Source organism: Cucurbita pepo, chromosome 13, assembly GCF_057944985.1.
Source record: "Cucurbita pepo subsp. pepo isolate OVF chromosome 13, ASM5794498v1, whole genome shotgun sequence".
NCBI classification, from domain to species: domain Eukaryota; kingdom Viridiplantae; phylum Streptophyta; class Magnoliopsida; order Cucurbitales; family Cucurbitaceae; genus Cucurbita; species Cucurbita pepo.
In genome coordinates this window covers 13,954,454-13,972,943 of record NC_141810.1, presented here as the reverse complement: position 1 = coordinate 13,972,943, position 18,490 = coordinate 13,954,454, and the positions used below count along the sequence as shown (strand labels likewise).

Below are 18,490 nucleotides of genomic sequence, written 5' to 3'. Positions count from 1 at the left end.
AAAAATTTAACATTTAGATAGTTGGATAGATTTCATCCATATAAATTCTAAACTTGAATAAATGTTTCAATATTCAACTTCTAATAAATTCACCTAACTCAAAATATTTTTATAAATGTAAGAGTTTTCAAAATTTACCTATTAACCGAAACTAGATGAAATTATATCTCACAAAACTTACAATAATGGTAATAATTAACACTTCAATAGGATGAAACTAAAAGTTTACCTCAAAAGTTGACCCACCTACCTTGTAAGCTGATGGAAAGGAATAAAACTTGATTTTTTACGGTGATTGCCCTGCTAAAACTCAAAACTCGGGGTGGTATTGTTTTGTGAAATTAGAGGGTACAGACATACATAGATTTATGATGTTCCAAAAACAGATTGCAAGTTTAGAAAGCTGTACATTTTGAGGTTATTACCATATCGTGTACCTAATGAGCTTGAAATTAGATACATAGATTTATGATGTTCATAAATAGATTTATGATGTTCCAAAAACAGATTGCAAGTTTAGAAAGCTGTACATTTTGAGGTTATTACCATATCGTGTACCTAATGAGCTTGAAATGTTGGGTTTAGTTTCAGCATCTTCCTCGCTAAGTTACGGATATCCTCTCTATTGGATTCTCGCGATATTCGCTCCAACTCTTCCACCCCTCCATGGTTTACAAAATCTGTAGCATTTTCCTCTGCACATACAACATATTAGATATAACTTTATTAGCAGCAGCTATGGACAAGTTGTAAAAGCTAGCTATATTGTTCGTTGAAGTTTTGTGTGTGCGTCTAAACTTTGCCATCATCCTCAAAAGTTGATGATACTACAAGGTCATGTTAGAAATCACGACTCTTCACAATGGTATGATAGGTCAGACATGTAGGACTACTTCTCTCAATAATTCTCAATAGGTCACACATGATATTTGTGGTAGGTAAGTAAGTTTACGAAGAATTCTAAGAACTTGCTACCTAGTTTGATAATTGAAATATTATTCTGTGGCGTAGCCAAACTAGAATTGATTAGTGGGAGATTCCAAATTCCACCCCAAAAATCATATTTTGATTGAGCTTCAACTATATCACCTGTACTTGAACTATTAGATAATCATAGTCGGTAATAACTGTTCTCATCGGTACTACAGAATCATACACGAGATTTTCATCTCATACAGCTCCTTGAGAGCCATAAATAAATTTAAGGAGCGTGTCGAGATTATTTATCTTAATATGTCTTTTTTGTAGAATAGTATAGAATAGCACCCAATTAATCCAATAGAATTCTGTTTGTTCTAATCCAAATGGATTAGTGGGAGATTCCTTTAATTATCTCATATATGATAGATATACTCTTAGAGGTTTGAAACTTTACCATTTTGTGCTAAATGACACAGGGCAAGCTCAATATGGCGCCGAGTTGATGCAGAACTTGTATGAGAATTGTTGATTAACCAAGTAAGGGCTCCCTCCTCCATTAGCAGAGAACGGCCTTTCTTGCGTCCTGCAGCAATGGAGAAGTGTTACTTTGGTGAAAAGGAAGATGTATGTAGTTTCTGTTAAGACACGAATTGCATCAACAAAAACATGTAGTAAACCTTGAAGAATTCCCCTCGATTCACATTTGGCAAAATTTGCCATTCCCCTTGCAACTTGCGCAATAACATCATTACTTCCGGATGTAACCATTTCCAGAAGAGCCTTGATTCCTCCATCATCCTTTAGCATCTTGTGCAACTTTTCTGTTTAGCAAAAATTTCAGAATAAAAATTTAGAATTCTCTATCGCAGTAACCTGAAAATTTTAAATTAGAGCATTAAGAAAAAGTGTGTACTATAGTATCAGGACAATCAAACAGGATAATTAAATTCAGCCTTCAAAACATTTCCAAATATGACTTCCCAATTCTGAAAGTGGGACAAGGTGGAGCATTGTCATGTCGAGCTTACCATTTCCACATAAATTAGCAAGGGCACCAGCAACCATACGAAGAGTTTGGGGATCGTTTGTTCTGGAAGCTGTTCTTGCCAATAGCTGGCCACCCCCTTTGCTCATTATTACGGCTTGATTCTTCTCTGATTAAAATTGAAAATTGAAAATTGTTAGATACGTTTATGAATGACTTGGCTTAAACCATACAATAGCATGTGGCTACATTTGTGTATGAAGATCAATTAGGATGCCATTACGTCGGCCATAAATTTATTTACTTGGGGGGGGGGGGGGGGGGGGGGGGGGGGGGGAAATGCTTTAGGAGGTTATGGAACAATTCAAAATATTGACACCACAAAATTTTATCAGAGCACAAGGAAAGATAAAAAGGAAGCCAAAAGGGTACAAAAAATCCTTCCAATTGACGTTAATCAAAAGAAGAATCGTAATATTAAAAAATAATATAAGCTATAAAATCAACGGAATGTGTAGTGCATGAATTGGAAAAAATGGCATGTAATTTTTGCAACATCTTAGAAAGGACAACGCTAAGGACAACACCGTTGTCTGATAGATGGATATTGTGAGATCCCACATGGGTTAGAGAGGAGAACGAAACATTCCTTATAGGGTTTCGAAACCTCTCTCTAGTAGGCGCGTTTTAAAACCTTGAGGGAAGCCCAGAAGGGAAAGCCCAAAGCGGATAATATTGGCTAATGGTGGGTTTGGGCCATTACAGATATATAGAATAGAAGTATAAAATGGATAAGCTTCTTGGACATCTCACATAATTCAAAGTCTATGTAACAGAAATTTTTATATTTGCAAAAACATCATTAGATTTGGCCAAGCCAAAAAAGGCATTACACTGAACCAAGTCATCGGGCTTACCATTCATTGCTAAATTGGCAATAGCTCCTGAAGCCACTCTGAGAATTGTCATATTTCTAGATGACTGCAGTAGCATAAGTAAAGCATCCAAGCCACCTTCATCTACGATTTTTTCCTGATTTGAATCTGAAATCGATGAAGACCGCAGTTTATAATCCAAACATTCTCGACTTCTAGTGCATTAGCAGCGAGAGCGGAAAAAGCCATTCATTAGGGAGTAAAACAATCCCTAGAAATTTTGACAAACCATATGGACACGATCAATAATACAGAAATTATGGGGAGATGATATGTCACCTTCAGCAGCAAGATTGGCCACCACCTTCACAGCATGGACTTGGACATCAGTGTCTTCGGAAGTCAACAATTGTAAAATCTTTTGAAGACCAACTGGAATCCAAGCCAATGAACTTCCATTAGGATAATTACAATTTCAATTCAGATTAAAAGAAAAGGTTTTCAGAATCTTGAAAGAATCCATAACAATGTTCATTTTAATCAAAATTCGAGTCTACTAACAATCATCTTACCTTCTTCACATATTTTTGCAATTGTTGCACGCTGACCAGAATTGGTCTCTTTCAATTGACCCCTCTTGTGAAAACCCATGGGAGTTCCCAAGTTGGAGGGTTCTCTATGTATATTATCCTTCATATACGATTTCTTATCCTGTGATCAATGAATCAGAACAGAAGACCATCAGAAACTAGAACGATTTGGATAAAGGGGAAGTGTACGACAAAATTTACCTCAAAATCATTCTCACTCACGGGTACAGTCCTTTTTATTTGGACTAATTCATTTTCAATAGTCTTCCTCTGCTTCTCTTCTGATAGAAGTTTTTGCCTCATGATATAAAGTTCTTCCTTCAGTTTCTCCTAAAAAAAAATACATGGATTTTTAAATAACTCATCATCCATTAACAGATTAGCAGCTAGCATACCTTATCTTCCACTTGAATTTTATGCTCTGATTTCAAGGACTGAAATTCCATGAGAGTGTTTTCATGCGACTGGCTAGAATGTTTCAACTTTTTCTTGAGTTCTTCGATTTCTTCCTGCTCATAGATCCAACAAAACAAGTGAGTAGGACAATGATGAGGGCAACAAGAATCTGGTCTCAATTATATCATTTCCCCTAGGTTGGCTAGTAACACTTCAAAAAAAAAAAAAAAAAAAAAAAAGAGAGAGACCTAATATATTTAGGCTCAACCAAAACCAAGTAATCTAGGATGGTATAAAAGGAGCTAACCTGCATTGAATTTTGATGATGACTTAGGCAGCTCTTTGCCGAATGTAGCTGTTCTTCTAAAACTTCGAGGTGAGCGTTCTTATCCTCTAATCGTTTCGTTAGTTCTGACATTTTGTTCTCGTATCTCTGAGTGGTTTCTGCAAGTGCCTTCTTATACGCTGAATTCTCTGTTTCATGATGCTATGCACCGCAAAGAAGAACAATAAATAAAGAATAGATGTAGTAAATGAACTGCATGAGGTCAAATAATTCCATGTGTGTGACAACCCTTTTTTCTAGGGAAAAAGGGGGGGAAAAATAATAAATAACTGAGGTCACCTCTTTTTCATTTTCAATTGAAACGCAGAATTTCAAGAACGTTTAATAAACAAGTGGAAACCAAAAGGAAAAAGAAGTATCAAATAAAATCAATCAAAACATAATCAGAAAAATTCGTACACTAGAGCAAGCAAATAAACTTTGCGACTAAAAGCTACAACGAAGTACAAAACTAGCAGTAGTATTTAGCTCTGATATCAAATTCACAATAATAATACGATATTTAATACTTGGTAAAATAGCAATGATGAAGAAATAGCTAAAGAAACAAAAGCAAAGGCAAGGCTTCCACTACCAACTGATGAATATACTGACCTGAATCGACTTTTTGTGTTCAGATAAGACTTTCTTCATAACTTCTAACTCTTCCTTGGTACTAACAGAACGAGCATGCTCAACTTCCAGCTGTTTCTTCAAATCTGCTATTTTCTTCTCATACATTTGAGTGGTATCGGCCAAAACTTTCTGATACGTGTAGTTTTCAAGTTGATGTTGCTGCCAGAACATAAAAAGAGACCATTATTCTCATTACCTCTTTGGTCCAGAGAAAATATATCCCCACCTAAAAAGCCAATATTTACCGTACTAAGGGCCTGATAGAATAGTTGGATACTGAGATAGTTATTATATAAAGTAAGATTAAGAACTATATGTAGGATTCTATATTCCAGTTTAATCGATTCTTTCTTTGTTTTTTTTTTTTTTTTCCTTGGGATGAGAAACCATATTTTACCAATAAGAAAAGATACAAGGAGCTGGAGGAAAATATGGCCAGATCAAAACTAGTGACCAAAGGGGTTATAAAAAAACTTGGGACCAAAATGAATGAAAATAGCAGAACTTTTTGGTGTTGAGAAGCAACACAGCGACAAAAAGGATTCATCTTAACTGGTGCCTCTTTAAGGTTCTACTCAATAATAAAAAAATTAAAAAAAAAAAAAAAAAATCCTAATTCGTTCAACATAACCCATAGACAGTGCCACTCGAGTGACACACATATGCCATGCGGACTACAGCCTACAGGTAAAACGGCAATGCACAAAACGCGGTCTATAATATTTCCTGCCCTCGCTTAGCTCACTATGAGACTACAGATACAAGAATAGGTGTTTATCGTCAACTATTAATTATAATGCTGTAGTAAGCAGTAGTAAAGTTCAGACAAGAAAGTAATATTTTTTAATAAGCGTAACATTAATAATAAAATGTAGCATATCCCATACTCAATAGGCCATCATAGATTATGAGCAAAGTTCTTATTTCCCCTGTAAATCGTAGCGGTTAGACCGGTTTAAAAGTGCTCGTTGACAAAGTTGATTCAGAATTTCGAAGTCCCAAAGAAGGTGACAATTTTCCTCTGGTCAATTGCGCTAGAGTTTGAATACACATGAAACGCTCCAAAAAAGGAAGTCCTGACCTTCTCTTGGTCTTTCTATTAGCTCTACGTGCTGGTGTAGTGAAGAGTCCATGGACCACATTTTCTTGCATTGTCCTTTAGCCTGACGCTATTGGAACAAGTTACTGGACCTTTTTGATGTTCATCTTTGCCTCCCCAACATGGCGGATGGGTGGTTGCTGGCATCCTTGAGGGGATGGCGGTTAGAAACAAAGCTGGTGTCCTTTGACGGTTTGCTTCAATAACTCTTTTATGGAGATTGTGGCTGAAGTGATAAAGGATAATTTTTTTAAGATAAGTCTTCTTTTGAGATTTTTTTTATTTTTTATTTTTTATTATTATTATTATTTTTTTTTGGGATTGTTTTCAGCTAAATGCTTCCTGGTGGAGGCATAGTTGTAGAAAATTCTTTTGTAATATCCCTTTACCCCTGATTCTTTTGGATTGATAGGCGATTTGTAAGTAGTTCCTTGGGCGGGGGCTCTCTCATCCCCCAGTCCTTAGGTTGTTGGCCTTTGCCCTCTTGTGATAATAAATCTCGTTGTTTCTTTTCCAAAAAAGAAAAAAAAGCGATAATGACTTACACCATCAACACACGCTAGGCCATAAGATGATGTAGCATTATGAATTATTCAACAGAAAAAATAAATGGTTCCAAAATGAAAATGCTCGAAAAGAAGTATATTCTTTATCAGGATGATAATACCTTGCTGTGTTCTAAGCTCATTTCCAGATGACTAACTTTATCACACATCAGGTCATTGCGATCTCTTTGACGGTTCAACTCGATTAATAGATCTGCCATCTCCTTTTCCATTCGCCTATTATCCTTCTCTAGCAACTGAAATAAACATCACCAGAACAAGATTCTCAACACAGGAAATAAAGAAAGCCCTTGAAATATCAAAGAATTCTAAAGCCATATTGTAAATGAAATACTGGTAGCAAAGAAGTAACTCAGAAAGAGGAGAGATGGCTACCTCAGACCTTGTAATTAAACTATTTTCTGCTTCGGCAAGGGAGGCTTGACAATCTCTCAGCTCTTTTTCCAGCTTATATTTCTCATTTTCTCTGAACTTTTGCTGCCTATCAACTTCTGCAGTGAGATTGTCTACTTGAATTTCAAGCTTTCGGCATAAACTTTCATAATCATATTCTTCTTTAAGTTTTATCATGTTCACAATCTTCATTGCCTGATAAAAAAAATTAGCAGCCTATTAATGTCCTGAAATAAAATATACAAACGAAGCAAAATATTCTGATTCATGATTAGGATGGTAGCAGAGGTAATACACTTTCAATCATTTAGGAAATGAATGCCTAGGTCACATATGCCAACTGAAACTCTATAAAATTTGAAGATTCTAAAAGATAACCATAAACCCAATTATACAAAGATGCTTCCGGTGTGGCTGCTTTTGTTGTTATTTTCTTGAATCCATTGTGACCTGCTTTCTACCTTCATTAATGAAATAGTCTCTGCTTTTATTTTTAAGAAAAATATATGATATCAATTACAATGACACTATAGTATTCTTGGTTTGAGGGGAGATTATAATAACAGAGTCTTGTCTGAGTCTTAAACCTAGAGGTCGTCTTTTTCATCTTAATTTTTACACACCATGTCCACTCGTTGGCAGAATATAGATGTTTGCAGCACCCAAATGAGACTTTCGGTGCAACTCTGAGATAGTTTTCTTCAAGGAAATTTTCTTCACTAAGTATCGTGGCTAACTGTGAGCTTCATTCCACTACTTAAAGATATGAAGTCATCAGCACTCCACAGATATCAACAAATCCAATTTTGTATACCCCACACATCCAGACTTTAGCACCAAAATTTTATCACGGAGGAAAAAAATGAGAGCTTATGTTATCCAATTCAATAGAAAGAAGGAACAAGCTCTGTGGTATGATTCCTTATAAAAGGTTTTAAAAACACGGATGATTATAGTATGGGGATGAAACAGAAAGATACAATAAAACATCCAACTCACCCGTTGTCCAAACATTATTGTGCTAGCAGTTTCTGCATGGTATCTTGAAGACGGTCCAATTGTTATAATGAGAGAAGTCCTAGCAGAACCTAACAGATTTAAAACTGTCATTAGTTCATAAGCAAATTAAGAGAATGTCTGAGGACATAACATAAACAAAGAAAGGTCTCACTTTTCATAAGGCTGCTTGCTTATAAATAACCAGCAATAGAACATTGTGTCAAACTTATAATTCTTTGAAAAAAATATAAAACAGCCAAGGACGTATACCAATCAACACATATGGTTCAACCGACTGATCTACTTGTCAATGTAATAAGCAAATTTAAATTGAGAATATTTTAACATCATGAAATAATAAAAGACATGATGAGAGAGGAACAGAAACTCTATATAGTCACCGATGCTTGACATTGGAGGTATATATTCTTTAATAGAACTTGTCATGGGAGAATCAGAGAAAATAAGATTTCCAGAGTCAAACCTCCAAATGAATCACGAAGAAGTCTTGTAAGCTTAGAATCTCTGGTGGGTATATGAGTGTTGTTTTCCGCCAATGCATTGATACATTTTCCGAGAGAAGTAAGTGAAAGATTAATAAATTTTGCCTCTTCAAGTAAATGACCTTCACTTCCTGCAATGTAAAGTACAAGTAAAGGACAAGTTAAGCAAGTTGTTCATGCGACAGTTTTACCAAAAAAAAAAAAAAACAAAAAAAAAAACAAAGATACAACATTAAAAGAAACGGAGAAAAGGGATGGTTGGTAGTGGCCATAAAAAAAAAAAAAAAAAAAAAAACCAGATTTATTTATTCTTTCTGATCCTGCTAGATCCACGATCAGCAACTTGCTTTTCCGAATCATTGGTACGCCATTACCACCCAGAATATCAACTGCATTGTCATTTCCCTGGGAAGCAGCCATATCTTCAATTCTTTTGCTGATAGCCCTTCGTACATAAACCTATGAAGCACAAATCAATAAATAATATATACTATTTACAAATTCAAAGACCATTGATGAATATTAACGTCTAACTGAATACCAACCATGAGAATTGCGTGGCTTCGTGAACTTTCTGTATTCAGTTTTGTATTGGCTGCATGGCGATTAGACTCACCAATCTCTAATAATTGTAAAAAGTGATCTATATCTTGAATTTTGACGACAGTAACACCAGGAGCTGATACTTCTCCAGTTTTGGGATCTTCATTAATAGGGATGTTTACCTTTTCAGGAGCTAGCAAATCTTGAATAGATTCCATATACAACTGAGAACAAATAGAGCACAGTAAATTCTGATTTCCCACATACATTAGAAAACTTGTAGATTCTTACTCTGGAAAAAAATCTTTAGTAGTCCAAAGAAAAGCTATTGAGCATGCCAACGGCAACATTCTTGTGACCGAAATATATCAGATACAGAGATTCAGGCTTGTTCATAGAAACTAGATTTTGGATTTTCTTCCTTTTTAATTTCAGTTCGTCGGCAAATAACCAAAAAAATTAATAGTGGAGAAAAAAAACTCAACTTGCAGACTTCTCTTTTACGCAAATAATTAGGCTGACGTATTTGATTTCAAATTTTTATTTTTTATAAGATTGAAAATTTTAGAGATTTACTTAAAAGAGAGTAAATAGATTATGTTGCACCATTAGCCAAGCTCGAAATATTCATATGAAGATAAAGAGTTGGAATATGAAGAGCAGACAAGACAGGAGGCCAATTTCAACCTAGCATAAATCTATATTTTGCTGCTCAAATTTGTGGAATTCACCAATCCAATAATATCAGCTTTTTATATATTCTTCCAGCATTTTACAGCTTTCGAGTCTTGCCTAAACAATTATAAATGATCAAGATCGATCCTAAATTAACCAACTAAAAGTAGAACGATAAAGCAAGTTCAAGAAAATAAAAACTGCATCAATCTATCAAGTAATTGGCTGCAAAAATCTACTGACACTAAAGTTTCCACTGTTCAAAGTAAAGTACTCAGAAACAAAACAATCAGAAAGATTCACAAAAAGTAGTATGAGAATTACCATTCATAAAGGCACACGTGGATAGTACCTGCAAATAGGAAATCTCCACACTGTCCGAAGTAGGAGATACATTGGCAATGATGTCTTCCAAAGCTCTAACCATGATACCACGTTCAGAAGCATCTTCTTTACCCATCCTTCCAAGTGTGTAAGTCTTACCAGTACCTGTTTGACCGTAAGCCATAATTGTGCCATTATATCCATTTAGCACGCTCTGCAAAAAGTACATCAAACTTATTAATATAAATATTAACTAGCATAGTCTGTAAAGACTAAAAAGATGAAATGATAGTTATCTATACAATAAGAAGAACCACCAGATAGGGGAAGCACACTAAAAAATGTCTATGAAAATTAAGATCACACATGCTCATACACAACCTTTGATCCACAACACATATCAAACATGAAATTTGAGGAATTATCAATGATTTCGCTTTTCAGTCACTAACCTCAACAACAGGTTTTGCTACCACTTCATATACACGCCTTTGAGAAGAAGATTCCGTAAAAACTTCATCAAAACGATATGACTCAGAACTCCAGTTGTTTTTTCTCAATTTCAACCGCTTCAGCTACATGGTAAAATAAAAAGATACAAAAAGAAGAAGATCGTTATGAGCACAGCTCCCACAAAAGAAAAGTAAGAACAAGACTTGGAAGCACATTAGTAACTCGTGCCTAATGATGAATTGATAGGCTGTTGATATTATGTATACTAGAGATATAAATCTTAAATATTTTTTATCCAACACATGAACCATGTCAAAAAGCAGAAACTCCAACTTATTGATGAATATATAAGATTTTCATGATATAATTTTGTAATTATGTTGAAAATTACCTCTGGCTGTAATTCAACACAATCAGCAAAATCTGCATCTGAAAGGAGATCCTCAGCATTTCTAGGTCGAACTCTAACAGCCACTCTCACCCGCTGAGAATCTATCAAAAGATTCACGGGCAAAAAACATCAAACCCTGATCCTTATACCAAGAAGATATGCTAGCTTCGCAAATGCAAGAAAATCCTTTTCAAAATTTATTCACCAGAGAAGCTAACCATTTTAGTATATGCAGATGTAATGATCACCCTAAAGATGGATAATTCGAGTATGATGCTTAGATGACTGTCAAGGCAGCCTGGTTTGGATAAGATTTCACAGGGATGGAAGAAAATGGACATTTAATAAGGAAAATAACACCTCTCATCAAATTAATCATTTTGTATGCTATGTATATCGTTAATAGTAAAAATATTTTCCCAAGACTTTAAATCGACAAATATACAATTCAACTACTTCTAGTAAGAATTTATCACTTAACTAAGAAGCAGAAACCTTTAGGTATTCATATTGGAATTTACACAGGCCAGGGACTATCTTAAGCATCACTGTTCCGGATAAGGATCATCTCCGTGGAGTTTCTGCGGACTACTATTCACTGTTTTTCCACTAACCGTTTAAATTCCCACCAACACCCAACGGAGTTCACACAAAAACTCTGTTAGTTATCATTCAAATCTCGTCAGAATGACTGAGATAGCAATCATCATATTACGTCAACATTTGATCATTTTAGTCATTGGTCCTTCCAAAATGATCACATCGGAGAAAATATTCGTCTTTGTATACTTTACAAATTCTTTAAGCGCCTTTCTCTTAATTCAATACCTGGCATGTTAACCCTTCTCGTACTGCGCTCATCACAAGAGAACAGGCATATGCATCGAACAAAGTTTAGTAACAAAAAGAATGTACACAATTACAACTTCGAACTGTGAGTTTAATACGTTCCCGCTTAAGTTCCTTGAACTATCGTATTTATATTATTGGTTCATTTGGTAAACGAGTTTCTGAATGGTAGCAGAGTTCTATAAAGGCAAAAATCCAATTTCGTACAGTCCGCTTTTGCTCAGCTGGCAAATATCCTCACACCGCAAAAACAAAACCATGAAGTTTGCAAACTCAGGGTCAAACAGAGATGCGCGAGTTCATACTCATTTAAGAATGTAAAGACATCATAACCTCAGAGAGAAGACGCATAATGGGAACAAAAAAATCAGACTAACACATTCCAAATGTAACAGAACGCCTAACACGTATTGAACCAATAGCAGTCAGAAACAGAGCAACACGGCAAGCATCCAAACCGCGCAAGCAAATAAACTAACACAGAGAGATAAAAAGAGACAGATATCAAAACCTTCATCGGCGTCAAACGAATGAGACCTTGAAGTAGAAGTAACCGAGCGTCGAGAAGTAGTAGACGCTTTATTACGAGCAGATGAACTGAAACTCTGTCCATGACCAACACTTTTCGAAGCAGCAATGGGGAAAGCAGAGGAGTTATTATGAGCAGGAGAAAGCGGAACATGATGATGAATACCTTGCCTCTCGGACCTCAAAGAAGACCTGAAACCATTACTGCCAATACCACCAATACCACCACCATTCGAAGCCATTTCTCTTCCAAATCAAAGTCTCCGATCAGAGCATGTAGCTCAAAGCTTCAGATGAAATTGAACACCGAAAATCGAACGCACATTTACAGGACGACGACGACGTCTCCATGGCCGAATATCAGAGAAGTTGAGGCCGGCACGTAGAGAAGAAGAAGGAGAGAGAGAGAGAGAGAGAGAAATGGTTCCCGCGTTGGCAAATGGGTAACGTTTGGGGCGGCAGCGTTTATTAATTAAATTAAATTAAATTTATAGCTATTTAATTAAATGGGCATTTATTTTAATCCCAATAAAAACGTCACTTATTTTTTTATTTATTTTTAATTCAATAATCCCTCTTTTTAAAATAATAATAATAATAATTAATTAATAAATCGACTTTATTATGTCAAAACTAAGACTAAAAGTGTATTTTCTTCTTGTCCCCATTTAATTTGTCGGTTTGTTTGTGATTTTATTTTCCAATTTTTTGAACATTTTTTAGTTTTATTTTTAAAAAAATATATATATAAAAAAAGAGCATAAGTCAAAATAAAAATAAATAAATAATTTTTACTAGGAAAAATATATTAAACAAATTGTCTGTTTTCTTTTGTTTGATTTATAAAGACTTTGGATTTTTAAATTTTTAATTCTATTATTGCTTTAAAAAAAATTTAAATTTGTTTCACATATTTAAAATATAATTATTTTAATCCATATTTTAATATTAATGAATTAATTATATAGGTTTAAGTATGTGTACTAACATGTTACTACGAACGTGGCTACAGACCAAATAAGATAAAAGACGAACATTCGGTCTATCATCCAATGATTGTTTTGAAAGTTGATAGACTGAAATAAAATAAAATTTAGAATAAAAACATACATTTTAAAAGTTTAAGGACAAAAATAATATACGAGCACACGATGTATAACTACAATAAAACTTTCTAACCTATCAATATTTACCCCTCTGTTTCAAATTATAAATAATTAAAGAAAATCACTTTTTTATGATCACAATGAATGGAAACCCTTTATGAAAGGACGATAAAGATTTATATTTTCGAATTTATTTTACGACTAATAAAAATATAGAAGGTATGAATTTTTTTATATTTCGAAGAGCATTCACTTAAACAATACTGATATAGCAACGATTTTAACTACTAACAGGTCTACTGTCTCGTTTCGTTATCAGCACATGACTTCAAAAGTGATTTTATTGCAAAAATAAACTATGTGATTAATGATCGACGATCCCTCTCGTGAGGTCTATAGCTCTAAAATAAGATTTATGAATTACGGATTTGAAAGTGAGAGGTCAATAATTGGTGCATCATGTCTCGATGTGGAAATTGTAGGGACCTCAAGAGACATAGGTCTCATTGATAATGTTGTAGGACATTTATATTTGCAAAGATTTTGCAAGGAACTTGAGTATAAAGCATTATAGCACATGCAATGTTTTTCTCACAATGTTTTAAAAAAGGACAAACAATCCCTCTTATTGGAAATTATTGTTTGACATTTATTGAAATATTTATGCTCATAACCAACTTGAGATGAATTATTCCTCAATAAGTTATAAGTTTATTGGAGAGATTTAATGACTTTTTATAGCCAATTGTAATAATAATAATAATTTTGTTAATATATATATAGAAATACTCGTTTTGTTCGACTAAAATTATTCTTGACGTCATCCTCACCTTCCTCCGGCTTATCAGTAGTTTGTTCAGGGTTCTAACCTCAACAGTTGGTAACTAAACATGAGGGTTGCACTTGTTGCGAGACTTAACCCAACACCTTACAATACGAGTTGATGACAACCATGCACCATCTGTATGCGCGTTCTCTAATGTACTTCTGTTTCAAGAGGATACGTGGCATGTCTGCATTTTCAAACTAATTTTTAAATATATAACTAACACGATGAAAATTTTGACATCATATCAAACTAACCTCTTGAAAATCGAAAATAGTTCGACTAAGTAAGACGTATGTTTTCATCCAAGAAGGTAAAGATTTGAAAGCTCGAATCACTCACATGTTGTTAGAACTCGTTAAAGAGAATAAATCAAGTAGAACTATAATCAATTCATTAAACTGATTACCATAGTCATTTCTATTTCTACAGTAACTTTTCAATCTCAGTAAAAACCCAGAAAGTAAAAAATGAATAGGGAATCTCGTACCTGTTGGAGTTTTGAGTTAATGGATGGTATCAATATCCAGTTGAATGATATCCATTTTGTCAGTCTGAAGGACGATTCTGGTGGTACTGTATAACAAGAGAGGCTCTGCTGTCCGTTTGTTTTTTGTTGCTTCATTTTGGTGACAACGGATGGGAATTTTGTAGTCGGTGCAAAGCTGGAATCTGGACAAAAACCATGTTCCCAGATCTTGAGTTATTTCAGATAATACATAGATCTTGATAAAATTGAAGTGTGGGACTGAATAGAAAGTTAAGCTAACCCGGCTAACATTTAGAGGCCAGATAAGCATTCTTTATAAAAGTATGGAAATTTATTCATAGCAGACGCGTTTTAAAAAATTTGAGGGAAATCTTAGAAGGAAAAGTCCAAGGAGGACAATATCTGCTAGTGGCGGGCTTGAACTATTACAAATGGTATTATAGCCCGACAACGGGCGGTGTGCCAGCGAGGACGCTGGACTCCCAAGGGAGTTATTAGGATTGTGAGATCTCACATTGGTTGGAGAGGGGAACAAAACATTTCTTATAAAGGCATGAAAACCTTTCCTTAGCAGACGCGTTTTAAAACTTTGAAGGGAAGTCTAAAAGGAAAAATTCAAAAAAGACAATATCTGCTAGTGGTGGGCTTGGACTGTTACATTTTTGGAACTCGTTTAGAGTGGGTTCCTCCTTTTCTTGGTGTGATTTCATACCATCAACCGACGGACGTGGTGGGAAAATATCACAGTAATGGGCTAGTACCTTAAATAAGGTCAGATGCTAACCTCTAGACCAGCAGCTTTTACAAGTTCCCGAACTTCATGGTTCCTTCCTTCATGTACCAACAAAAGCACAGTAAGTTAGTTAAGAGCTAATGCATTACAAGCACCGCATGCAGAAAACAGGCATTAATATATTTTCCTTCACAGACTGCTGCATAGCATCAACAAAAATAGAGTAGAACTCAAATATCAACAACATTCAAGTTACAAACCAAGAAACTTTGAAGGTCTATGCAATCATTACTTCAAGACCAATTAGATCAAACAAGAAGGAATGAATGATTTGAGAGTGCATAGATATTTAAAAACTATAATATGGATGGATAAAGCACCACGATACACAGACGGGGGCTTGATACATTTGATTGACGTGATAGTAACTCCATAGAATCGGGTGTGATATGAATCCAACCATTAATCCATTGCATGTACACAAAAAAGAAATTACAAGAAGCAAGACAAAGAAAATTCAAAGCTAATCAATGGACAGGTAGCCCAAATGTCTCTATAATATTAGTATATCAAGAAGAAGAGAATGATATGAATTGAAAAAATACTAAGAATCATGAATTGGAGTATGGGGTGGCAATAAATGACTCTGTAGAGCTGGAAAGACTTTTTGAACTACCATTTTTTACTATTGATTTATTTTCTTTAATTTTCATTTAATATATTTTAATTCAAAGCTCTTAGTAGTTAATTACCGTGATGTTTGGATGATCATTTTGGACTATTTAAAGGCATGTAATATTCAAGTTTAATTATCATTTTGAATTCAAAACCGTGTCTTTCTTGAAACTTTTCGTGTTATATTTCTTTTCCAAATCTTGCTATAGGTTTGAAGTTAAACTAATTCATTGAATTAATCTTAATCAAGCTAATTCTGGGTGAGTCGTCTTGAGATCTAAGAGTGATCATCATAGATTCAAAGTTCGACGGAGAGTTATTCATCCTTATAACGAGCTCTGAGTTGGAATCATTTTAGCTTTATTTGTGAAAGTTAGCAAAGATCCTAAAAGGACATCTAGCTTTGCAAATCCAATATAACTTATTGCATATCTGAAAAGTTTGTCAATTTGTGAAAGTTTGGGTTTGCAAAGAGAGTTCCTTCATTTGCAAACTTTCACAAATAGAGCTAACTAACGAATGATTCCAACCAAGAGCTAGTTAGAAAGAAATAATCTTATATCGAACTTTGAATCTATGATAATCACTCTTGGATCCCAAGACGATTCACTCCAGAATTAGCTTGATCAAAGACTAATTCAATAAATTGGCTTAACTTCAAACCTAAAACAAGATTTGAAAACAAAAATAACACCAAAAAATTTCAAGAAACACAAGGTTGTGTATTCAAAATGATAATCAAACTTGAATATTACATTCCTTTAAATAGGCCAAAATGACCCTCCAAACATAATGATAGTTGTTCAACTATGGACTTCGAATAATAAAAACTATCACATCAATAGTCATAAATGGTAGTTTAACTAACAAAGACAAAAAATCTTCAAAACACTTTCCAAAGTAAGGTGGTATTTATTGTCGCTCCATATTCTACCATTCTTAACCTTTTTCCATTCATATCATTCTCTTCTTTACTTGATATACTAATATTATAAAGACATTTGGCTAAATCTTTGTTTCTTCGGACTAATCTTTGAAGATGCAGTGTAAAGGTCTTTTGAATTTTTTTTACCTTGCTTCTTGTAAGTGCTCCTTCTTGTAAGTGCTCCTTTTTGTAAGTGCTCCTTTGAGTAATAAGTGGTCCTTTTTGTAAGTGCTCCTTTGAGTAATAAGTGGTTGATATGCAATGGAAGCCATCAATTATTGTTGCCTCACTAATTGCTATCAGGTTCTGGTTACTAAAGGCACCATCTATTGCTGCAATGTTGGCATTTTCAGAAATCAAACATTCAAAATTTTAAAAGCTAGGAAATGAAACTTATTCTTCTTTAATGTAAAATTGAAACATCTTTGGATAATTTTGACAACATTTTCTTCGCATCTTCCTTAAAGTTTATATAGCATGATTGATGTCTTGGTTCATATCAATTTCTTTCCCCATAAACTAAACAACAACAAATAACAGAGCACAAACTATCAAACAGAAAAATTGAAAAGTATATATAGACAGTGAAAAAAAGAAAATATATATAGACAGTGAAAAAAAGAAGGGTACGCATAAAAGAAGGCTGCGAGATAGAAGAGCTTGAGCACCTATCAACTTTTTCTCTGCTCAATTGATTGGAGCTTCTGTTAATATAGTTGTTGATCGAGGCTATAATTAAGCTCATATATCGCATAACAATGGTGTATAAACCGCTCAGATTGTTCAATATCTCCATTCTATCCATAGGTAGTATGAAGATTGTGCCAAGTAAAATCATCTTTAGAATCAATTTGCACCGACTATATTTGCAAGTTTTTAAACTCTCGTGACTTTACTTTTGGTTTCCCCAAAAGAACTCATACAATAGAGATATATTCCTTACTTATAAACCTATGATCAACCAAAAGACCTCATACCAATAGAGATATATTCCTTACTTATAAACCCATGAATTAGCCGAGGCAAGACTCCCCACCAACAATCTTCACTCTATCATGTCACCACACCAAGCACAAAACAGAAACAAGTAAAGAGTAAATAACAAGCACAAAAGAATGCTGTGGAACAGAACACGCCGAGCTATAAGCCATAATTAGCATTTTGACCAAACAACCATCGGAAGATCGGTAGATACACTTAAAAAAGTTATCAAGAGTAAGAAGCACAAACTCCAGCGGCAGCAAGAACTTTACGAGACGTTGTAACGAATCCCTAATATTCTCATTGTAAAGTCTACGCGCAGCCTTCGAATGCTTGCGGGCTCAGTACGCGTTTATCAGCAGAATTCTTCTTCTTCTTCTTGGGCTTGGTTTCATCCTCCGACATGGATTGAAGAAACCGTGTAGGCGAATGCTATTGGAGCTTGATAGTGCCATCTCCGCCGCGAACTATCCAAAGAATGATGAGCTGACCGCCGGTGTTTCGATCAATGAACTGAAAAGGATCTTCAACTTCGGATTTGGGCCAAGATTTTGGGGGCGCGAATGTGATGTTCAACTCCGACGAAGATGAAGATGAAGGTGAAGAGGAGGCGTTGGAAGCGGAACTGGAGCGAGAGAGAACAGGAGCTGCGAGGAATGGCGCGAACGAGGTTTGAGGATGAACGAAGGTTTTGAGAGATGAT

General features: G+C 34.8%; 1 protein-coding gene and 1 long non-coding RNA gene across 2 annotated transcripts; both read right to left on the bottom strand.

Annotated features, from left to right (window-relative positions):
- Positions 1–304: 304 nt before the first annotated feature.
- LOC111808876 (kinesin-like protein KIN-UC) lies at positions 305–12,505 on the bottom strand. The gene is made up of 21 exons (XM_023695097.2): positions 12,035–12,505; positions 10,675–10,775; positions 10,283–10,405; positions 9,859–10,044; positions 8,834–9,055; positions 8,585–8,747; positions 8,270–8,419; positions 7,786–7,874; positions 6,769–6,981; positions 6,495–6,629; positions 4,708–4,887; positions 4,075–4,254; positions 3,767–3,880; positions 3,573–3,701; positions 3,354–3,492; positions 3,121–3,213; positions 2,824–2,949; positions 1,950–2,075; positions 1,599–1,742; positions 1,376–1,504; positions 305–695 (listed from the first exon to the last, which is right to left on the bottom strand). The coding sequence occupies exons 1-21, from the start codon at positions 12,291–12,293 to the stop codon at positions 559–561; spliced, it is 3,138 nt and encodes a 1,045-aa protein (XP_023550865.2). The 5' UTR covers positions 12,294–12,505; the 3' UTR covers positions 305–558.
- A 1,403-nt stretch (positions 12,506–13,908) lies between these two features.
- LOC111809030 (uncharacterized) lies at positions 13,909–18,031 on the bottom strand. The gene is made up of 4 exons (XR_015411439.1): positions 17,805–18,031; positions 16,954–17,138; positions 15,258–15,304; positions 13,909–14,655 (listed from the first exon to the last, which is right to left on the bottom strand). It is a non-coding gene; the product is annotated as an uncharacterized LOC111809030 (long non-coding RNA).
- Between the last annotated feature and the right edge of the window lie 459 nt (positions 18,032–18,490).

Bases quoted from the DNA above. Each gene is read 5' to 3' on its own strand.
- LOC111808876 (XM_023695097.2), bottom strand. From the start codon at position 12,293: ATGGCTTCGAATGGTGGTGGTATTGGTGGTATTGGCAGTAATGGTTTC. The intron at 9,056-9,858 runs GTACTATCCACG...ATTTGTTCTCAG, and splicing joins TGGAGATTTCCTATTTGCAG to TTGTATATGGAATCTATTCA. The intron at 2,950-3,120 runs GTGACATATCAT...CATCGATTTCAG, and splicing joins GGCCAATCTTGCTGCTGAAG to ATTCAAATCAGGAAAAAATC.